The sequence below is a fragment of the Zea mays genome, chromosome 6 (genome assembly GCF_902167145.1).
Source record: "Zea mays cultivar B73 chromosome 6, Zm-B73-REFERENCE-NAM-5.0, whole genome shotgun sequence".
Classification (NCBI taxonomy): domain Eukaryota; kingdom Viridiplantae; phylum Streptophyta; class Magnoliopsida; order Poales; family Poaceae; genus Zea; species Zea mays.
In genome coordinates this window covers 138,495,363-138,504,768 of record NC_050101.1, presented here as the reverse complement: position 1 = coordinate 138,504,768, position 9,406 = coordinate 138,495,363, and the positions used below count along the sequence as shown (strand labels likewise).

The 9,406-nt window shown below is 49.0% G+C and overlaps 1 protein-coding gene across 3 annotated transcripts; it reads right to left on the bottom strand.

The window, feature by feature from the left end:
* Positions 1 to 7,386: 7,386 nt before the first annotated feature.
* Positions 7,387 to 9,068, bottom strand: LOC100216892 (uncharacterized). 3 transcript variants are annotated; one of them, XM_008649231.4, is made up of 3 exons: positions 8,608 to 9,068; positions 8,391 to 8,485; positions 7,387 to 8,245 (listed from the first exon to the last, which is right to left on the bottom strand). In XM_008649231.4, exons 2-3 carry the CDS (start codon positions 8,451 to 8,453, stop codon positions 7,712 to 7,714), a joined length of 597 nt encoding a protein of 198 aa, XP_008647453.1. In that variant the 5' UTR covers positions 8,454 to 8,485; positions 8,608 to 9,068; the 3' UTR covers positions 7,387 to 7,711. The 3 variants fall into 3 exon arrangements, with proteins under 3 accessions (XP_008647453.1, XP_035815287.1, NP_001335712.1); XM_035959394.1 differs by having other exon boundaries at positions 8,350 to 8,530; positions 8,608 to 8,990; NM_001348783.1 differs by having other exon boundaries at positions 7,423 to 8,245; positions 8,391 to 8,530; positions 8,608 to 8,845.
* Positions 9,069 to 9,406: the final 338 nt, after the last annotated feature.

Genomic DNA, 9,406 nt, shown 5'->3' with positions numbered 1-9,406 from the left:
CTGCCTGCAGCGGAAGCCATGTCGTGCCCCTCCCCTTGCACTGTGTATGCGTAGGGGGCTTCTACGCGCACAACGGCTGCCTCCAAATACCCCCTACGCGCTGCAGCGCAAGGGGAGGCCGCACCCGTCCCCCAGATCAAGGGAAGCACTATAGCGCCCCCTTGCACAATGCTCCCCTATTTAATAGTTGAAAAATAGTAATAAAAGATGAATAGGGTTAGATAATGATATTTTATAGTTGTAGTGGGTACAGAGGGGAATATAGGGGGAACTGCTGCAGGAGATGAAAAAGTAGGGGATGAAATGTTGATAATGTGACGCAAAAAAGTGACATAGGAAGAAAATTTAGAGGTAACTGCTGAAGACAGTATCACCGCTGCTCGAGGAGGAGACCTCAGAGGTCTCACTGGAAGTTACCAAGACACTAGCGCCAAAGCGTGTTAGATTTTTCTCTAGGGCCAGAAGCCTGACCCCCTGGGCCTCTCCCTCCACCGTCGCTCAAGGAGGAGCCCTCGGAGGTCTCGTTATAGGTGACCAAGGCACTAGCGCCTCACTAAAAGTCACCAAGACACTAGCGCCGAAGCATATCAAATTGCCCCATTACAAAAGTAGAGACGTAGGCGCCTGCATAGAGGATAGCGGTGAGCCCGATCTTGGCCATCCCTAGAGGGCCCCGAGCGCGGCGGTAGCGGCGAGCAACTAGGAGAGCAGGGGCATCGGCATGGGGTCGCTGGAGGAACTGGTCAAGCTGGTCTAGAACCGCCTTTGGCCATCGCAGATGGCGAGGAAGATGGTGTTGTGTTGTTAGCTACCTAAGGAGAAAGAAGAGAGGATAGCTTGGGGAAGAGGAGATAAGGTAGAGGAACCAAGAGTTTCCTTAGAGATTCAGAATAATCTTCATTACAAGCATGCCTTTACTGAACACACAAACCCATTATTTATATCTGTAGGTACTGGTAGCCCAGACCCGCCTGTCAGCCACACACCAGAGACCGCCACACAGAGACATTACACCCACTCAGGTCCAGAGATACGGACATTGGCTCGGCGCTTGCGACCAACCTGCTTCTCCACCACGCCTGACTTCAATGTCTCCCTTGGTGATAGATCAGTAGATGGTGGTGTAGTAACATTCCTCGGCCCTTGAAAGCCTGGTTGTCCACAAGCAGGAGCAAAAGGAAAACATTGTTGGAGAGCGTCTCTGTCTTCCAAAGTAGCTAGATCGCGCGGCAACTCGGACCACTCCACTAGGACCTGTTGCACCAGTCTATTGCCTTTTGTGATTCCCCTGGTCTGTAGTATGTTAAGTGGAATACTAAACTCGGGTATGGATGGTGGTAGAGTCCCATGAGCAGCACCTTTGAAACCTATCACCAAACGAAGTCGAGACACGTGAACGACAAGGTGAATTTTGCTCGAGGCTGGCAATTCCAAGTGATACGCGACGTTGCCAACTCTCTCAGTGATCTTATAAGGTCCAAAATATTTGTAGCTGAGCTTGTGATGAGCTCTAGGCAAGACAGAGGACTACACATAAGGTTGGAGCTTCATGTATACTCGGTCCCCGACCGCAAAGGAACGCTCAGATCTGCTTTTGTCAGCCTGATGTTGCATACGGTTCTGTGCCCAAACCAAGTGTTGGTGGACTAGATGTTGCATCATAGAGTGCTCCAGCGACCAGTCCGACAATGTGCCAGGAACAGTAGGTGCCACTTCAATACCCAGAGAACGAGGCTTGCAGCCATAGAGAACTTCAAAAGGGGATGAACCTAAGGCCGAGTGAAAACTGGTGTTGTACCAATATTCAGCAGTTGGAAGCCAAACCGACCATTTTTAGGATAGGCACTGATGAAGCATCTCAGAAAGGTTTCAAGGCATGATAAACTCGCTCAGTTTGGCCGTCCAATTAGGGTGATAAGAATAACTCATACATAGTTCTGCACCTGCGAGTTTGAAGAGATGCTGCCAGAACTCGCTAGTGAATATTGGGTCTCGATCTGAGATAACAGCAAGTGGAAATCCATGGAGACGATATACTTGGGACAGAAACAACTGGGCAACAGAAGCAACAATGTATGGGTGTGATAGTGGAATAAAGTGGGCAAACTTGGTAAACTTGTCGACCACCACAAGAATGCAATCCGCCGAACCAGAACGAGGGAGGCCTTCCACAAAATCTAAGGAAATAGTGTGCCAAGATGTTGTGGGAATCGGCAAGGGCTGAAGTTTGCCCGGATATGCTGACCGGTCAGGCTTTGCTTGTAAACAGATTAAATTTTTTTGACAAAGTCTTGCACACACTGTTTGAGTTTACTCCATGCGAAAAGTTGCTTGACCCGACAATAAGTGACCAGAATGCCAGAGTGACCACCCACTAGAGAAAAGTGCAGAGCCGATAATATGCGATGTTTGAGTTGATCGTCACTGCCCACCCAAATTCTGCCTTTGTATTTCAGTAGCCCATTTTGGAGTTGATAATTAGGCACATCATTGGGGTCAAGAGAGAGCTTTGCCAACAAGGACTGAGCATCTGAATCTAGGGTATAACTGGTTTGAACGTCCAGCAACCATTGAGGTACAACTACTGATATGGCCTGACAGTCAGCCATTGCACGGTGGGACAAGGCATCGGCCACACGATTCTCAGTCCCAAGCCGGTATTGGATTTTATACTATAGCCCGAGAAATTTGGTGAAAACCTTATGCTGCCAAGGGGTATGAAGACGCTGCTCGTTCAATTGGGTCAAACTTTTATGGTCGGTGAGGATAACAAATTCATGATGCTGAAGATAATACCGCCACTGTTGGACTACCAAGATAACAGCGAGGTACTCATTTTCATAGGTTGACAAGCCATGAGATTTGGGACCCAGCGCCTTGCTAAGAAAGGCAAGGGGGTGACCATGCTGCATAAGGACGACACCGACTCCAACTGCACTGGCATCAGTTTCTATAAAGAGCGGGGCAGCAAAATCTGGCAAGGATAGAACTAGAGCCTGAGTAAGAGCAGTCTTCAAGGTATGAAATGCACATGCGTGGTCACTGGTCCAAATGTACAGAGCCCCTTTCTTCAGCAATGCAGTGAGTGGTTGGCAGATAATGCCAAAGTGGCGTATAAACTTGCGATAATAACCGGTGAGGCCCAAGAAGCTACGCAGTTCCTTAACACAAGAAGGTTCTAGCCAGTTTGCAATAGCTTTGATCTTAACTAGATCAGTCGAAACTCCCTTTGAACTGACAACATGTCCCAGATAGGCAACCTGTTGTTGGGCAAACTTGCACTTGGAAAACTTAACCTTCCAAGCATCTCTCTAGAGCAGTTCAAATACCTGTTCCAAGTGACTGATATGCTCATCAAGGGACGCAATGTAAACCAGAATGTCACCAAAAAAATACTAGTGCACATTTCCTAAATAAGGGAGCTAGGGTATGGTTCATCACCCTATGGGCCTGTTTGTTTCGGCTTCTGGCAGCTTCTGGCCACCAAAAGCTGTTGCGGACTGCCAAACGCTCAGCTTTTCAGCCAGCTTTTATAAAATTCGTTGGGGCAAAAACCATCCAAAATCAACATAAACACATAATCGGTTGAGTCGTTGTAATAGTAGGAATCCATCACTTTCTAGATCCTGAGCCCTATGAACAACTTTATCTTCCTCCACACGTAATCGTAATGATACTCAGATTCTCCCCACAGCCAGATTCTCCCCACAGCTAGATTTTCAGAAAAGCTGGTCAGAAAAAGCTGAACCAAACAGGCCCTATGTAATGTGCCAGGAGCCCCCAAATGCCATAACTCAGAACTCGTATTGTCCCAAATGAGTCTAAACGGCACTTTTGTGAGCTTCACCATCCTTCAATAAAATCTGGTGAAATCCTGCTCGAAGATCCAAAATGGAAATCCAGGAAGCGCCAAATAACTCATCAAGCAACTCATCAATTACAGGCATTGGGTACTTGGCTTGCACAGTAAGGGCATTGAGGTGTCTGTAATCAACACAAAAGCATCAGGTATTGTCCTTCTTCTTCACCAACAACACAGGAGATGAAAAGGCACTGGTGCTATGCTGGATCAATCCACTTTGTAACATCTCTATGACATGAGACTCGATCTCATCCTCTTAGCAGGCGAGAAGCGATACGGTCGAATACTGACAGTTCGAGCACCGTCAATGAGTGGAATAGAGTGATCACAGGACCGGCTAGGCGAAAGTGTAGTTGGTGGCTAAAATAAATCCTCATAGCTGCGAAGCAAGTGGAAAATAGGCTTGGGTAGGGACATGTCCTCAACACTGTTCAGCTGGGAAGAATTGTCCTGCAACTCAGAAACCGGCCACACTTCTAATATTGTACCAGTAGGGACTAGAGGTTGATAACCTTGTAATATCACCATATGTCCAGAGTGAGGGATAGAAAGCCATTTGCCAGTCCACCGTCATGGGGCTAAACTACTCAAGCCAATCCATACGCAGTATAATGTCGTAATATGGGAGGGGAATGACTTTAAAGATTGTGCAAAACTCCAAGTCTTGAACTGACCAGGTAGCATTTGGAAGCTCCAATGGACAGTGCAAAATTCCACCATTAGCAACTGTGACTGCCAGGGGTGTCTCCAAACTCACGAACCCACACAACGATGAGGTGCGAGAAGCGTTTAAAAAGTAGTGAGAACTGCCCGAATCCAACATTATCAACATGTTCTCACCCTAAAGCTGGCCTTGAAGCCGGAAGGATCTAGATGGAGCCTTCTTTGTAGATATTGCCTCTGTCGACAACAGGATCATGAAAGTTTCAGCAGAATCTTCAAACTCACCCTCTGATTCATGTGGTTCCGAAGAAAACATCTCCGATAACTCTTGGACAACATGTAACTAGATAGTATCAGCACACTTATGACCTGTGCTCCACTTTTCAGCACAAAACTAACAAAGGCCTCTTGCTCGACGATAAGCACGCAATGATGCTACCTTGCTGTCAACATACGCAGGTGATACAATCGCAACTGATTTGGAACTGTCCAGCTGTTTTCCCCACCGAGGAGGCTGACCTTGTTGAAATACAGTCCGTGTAGAGTGTGCATGATCACCACGGCCAGACTCCCGATGAGGAGAGGTCTCCGCTTCCTCCTGCAACAATGCCAAAGCACAAGAAGTATCCAAGTCTCCCGGACGTTGAACAAGAATAACATATTTAATGTCATCACGGAGGCCATCTATGAACTTCATAGTATAATATAATGGATCGGTGGTGTGTTCGTAAGTAACTAGTAAATCAATAAGCTCACTAAAACGATCCACACAATCTTGCACCATGGAGGTTTGGCGAATGTGAAATAGCTTACAAATTACTAACTCATGCTGCTCGCGATCAAACCTATCATTGATGGACTGGCAGAATTGTCGCCACGACATGGATGGAAGTCATGGTTCGACAGACTGTAACCAACGATCAGCAACTCCCACAAAATGCATTGTGGCCACTTGAACCCACATAGTTGCTTCAGTAGCATACATATTGAAATACTTTTCACATTTGGATTGCCATAATTTTGGATTGGTTCCATCGAAAGAAGGGAAATTCAATTTAGGCAACCCCCCAACTGGCGCGACGACATTCCGCGGAGATCTGGCTCATTAAACCCTACACTACCAGGATGGGGAAAACTAAACGAAGGAGAAGCATAGGGGTTGTGCATACCCGTGACCGGGTAGCGGGCGTCAGCACCAGGATGCCAAGGTCCACTATCCCGGTGATGTGAGTCGTTGCGGTGCCCAAAACGAGAGCCATCAGCGACATCCCCGGTGACAGATGAGCGTCCCGGTGCCGACCCATGCGCGCCCAGCACGCCCGACATGTGGCAGTTGTCAGCGCGCGCGCCACGAGACCACTGGATCTCCATATTCGACATTTCCGATCGGAGCCAATCCATGGTGGAGTGGAGATATTCGAGGGAAGCATCCACGCGTGGACGACAGAACTCATAGAGGCATGTGGTAGACTCGAGTGCCGCCACCCGGTAACCCAGGTTGGCCTCGATCTGCCCGATTTTGGTGTCCGTAGACGCATCCGCGACGGTGAGGTGAGCCTCGACATCAGCACAAAGAGTGCCCGAGAATTCGAACAAGGATTGCGCTGCCTCCTTCGCCTTGGACTCCAGAGTGCTGACCTGAGATTTCCATTTCCTGTCAATGATTTGCATCCTCTTGTCCAATTCCGATAGGAGGGCTCGGGTTTGGGATTCAAGAGCCAAGGTCAAGGCGGAATCGATTTGGGATGGGGACGCCATAGATCGCAAGGGAACGAAGCCCTCTGATACCAGGTTGTTAGCTACCTAAGGAGAAGGAAGAGAGGATAGCTTGGGGAAGAAGAGATAAGGCAGAGGAACCGGAAGTTTCCTTAGAGATTCAGAATAATCTTCATTACAAGGATGCCTTCTTGAACACACACACCCATTATTTATACCTGCAGGTACTGGTAGCCCAGACCTGCCTGTCAGCCACACACACCAGGGACCGCCACACAGAGACATTACACCCACTCAGGTCTAGAGATACGAACATTAGCTTGGCGCTTGCGACCAACCCGCTTCTCCACCACGCCTGACTTCAATGTTTCCCCTGGTTATAGATCAGTAGATGGTGGTGTAGTAACATTCCCCGACCTTGAAAGCCTGGTTGTCCCCAAGCAGGAGCAAAAGGAAAACATTGTTGGAGAGCGTCTCTGTCTTCCCAAGTAGCCAGATCGCACGGCAACTCGAACCACTCCACTAGGACCTGTTGCACCAGTCTATTGCCTTTTGTGATTCCCCTGGTCTGTAGAATGTTAAGTGGAATACTGAACTCGGGTATGGATGGTGGTAGAGTCCCATGAGCAGCACCTTTGAAACCTGTCGCCAAACGGAGTTGAGACACGCGAACGACAGGGTGAATTTTGCTCGAGGCTAGCAATTCCAAGCGATACTTATGAATGTTGGCCGTCGAATGCTAGGCATACCACAAGATTGTTTCGATCTCTAGCTCATTGTTTTGTCTGCATGTTGGTGGAACACATTTTTCCAAGTGGCGTTGTTTTTGGCCCGTTAATCTATATGGGCCAAGGCATGGTTATGAAAAGCAAATCTCTAGGTCAAATTCCTCGTGTTTGTGCTTATCCCGCATATATGCGCTCTTTTAGACCTTGACAATAAAAACTCTTTGTCCAATGGTTTTAGATACACAACGATATCGTTGTCAGGTTGCTTTGGGCCTACACATCGTAATGAAAGGCTAAATGCAAGTCTAGCTAAATTTTGTTAGCTCTCTATTTTTCCGGTTTAATGAGTTAAACATAGACACCTAGAGTTGGACTTTGGTGTCTTAGCTCATGCATGGGTTAATAGACTAGATCAAATAATCGAAATCATCAATGCTATCAATACCACTTGGTGCCACAATTTACCTTTGTTCCTTTCTCTCTTTTTGATCTTCTGAAACACCTCTGTGGTGCATATGCATGTAGGATCCGGATACTCGGCAGTCGCGCAGTTGACTGCCAGGAGGCTGACAGTTGGAGTCTACCGGTGTTGATGCGTGAGAGCAGTCGACTGCCGAGGATCCCAATCCGTGCATGTAAAACACAAGACATGTGATGTGTCTCCTTCTCAATCCTCTCAAGTCTGAACTCTACAACCGCAACTCCCCATTTCCTACCTACAACTACATACAGCACAAACTCGTCACGCGGTCTTCAAGCTCAGGCACCGGTACATCCACGGGCCCTGCCCCACCTCGCCCATCCTCCTAGTAACCTCGCCCTGAAACCTGACCACCGGCAGATTCGCCGCGTCGATGTCCCCGAACTGCGCCAGCTCCGAGTCCGTCGACGTGGACGACACCGCGGTGGCGCCGGAGTCCGAGTTGGTTGACACCTTGAGCCGCTTCCCCCGCCGCCTTCCGGCGTCACAGCTGCTGCTACCGCTGCTGCTGCTCGGTCGTCCCGTTGCCAGTGTCAGCTCAAGGTTGCAGTCCTCGGCCCTTGCAGGCGCCGGTGCCGGTGCCGGTGCCGGTGCTGTGGCCGTGTTGAAGCTGATGATCCGTTGCTGAGGGGGGTTTCTCGCCGTCTCGCTGCACCAGATGTCTAGGTGCGGTCTTCTTGGCTTGGCCTTGGCGTCGTCGAGCACTGCTGGAGCACGGGTCGCCGGAGCAGGCGTGTGTGCCTGCTGCATCATCAGCTGCTTCTGGACGTGGTACAGCCGGTGCAGCTCGTGTACCTGAGTGGTAGATAGATTCAGTAGGAATGCAGAGAGCGGTGAGAGATCGATCGTGGTGGCCTCGCCCTCGTCGAGTTCAGATGTACAAGTGAAATTCATCGTACTGTACGTGTGCGCAGACTGCAGGTGCTCGTTTCGTCGGTACCTGATGTCTGAAGACCTGTTCTTGGTTCAGGACGGTCATCCTCATCTGCTCCCTGTCGTCCATGATGCTCCCTGACGTCCTTATCTGAAAATTGTCTGTCCCACGAGAAAATTCGAGCAGCAGGAGGTACTCAGCTGGCACTGCAGATTGGACGATTTTCAGACAATTGTTTCAAGGGAGGGAAACCTACGCAAGAACATAGAAGCCCTATGCTCACCTCTTTTCAGGATCTCCGGCGCTGCCGATGGGTCGGAAACGGCGAGCTCTCCCTCCCTCCCTCTCTAGCTTAGCCTGTACGCCAGATAAGCGAGGAAGCAAAGGCCAAGAGGCTGCGGTTTCCGGAGGCTCTGGTCTCTGCTGGGACTGCGAGCTGGCAAGTAGGCCGGCATGGTTTGTTATATCTAGCGAGGCAGGGGAGGAAGAGGAGGAAGGAGATTCTCCAACCTGGACTGGACAGGCCTCTTGTGATGAGAGCTCGCTTCTATCTCAGCTCATGTGTGGGGTCCTCTGCAGGCAAGCAAGCATGCCGGACAAATCCAACCTCCTCCGGCCAATCACCTTACTCAGCGTGCCAAAGATGCTTCCATGTAGTGCCAAGAAAAGGGCGAGCCTAAGATAATGAGGGAGCAGCCAGCTCCAGCCCCCCAACTGCCGCAATATCTGCGCGGAGGTTTCGCTTCGAATTAAATTCAGTTGTTTAGACTGTTGCAGCTCTAATTTATATAGGCATAAATATGGTATAAACATAAATATGATATAAACGGTAGAAGCCGGTAAGAATTAAAACAAAACGAACAAGCTCTACACCCAGCCTCATGAAAGGCTATGCGTCCCTCCTCCCACCCACTAATGTTTCTGCTTCAATCATGGTTGCCAGTTTTCTCTTCCATATACATGTACAGGTTGAATTCAGCTGAAATGTTTTCTGAATATCGATCACTACTACGGAAGGAATCATCGAGGAGACAACAAGACAATCTCGTTGGTCGTATTCACATGCCAAGAGGATTAGCACT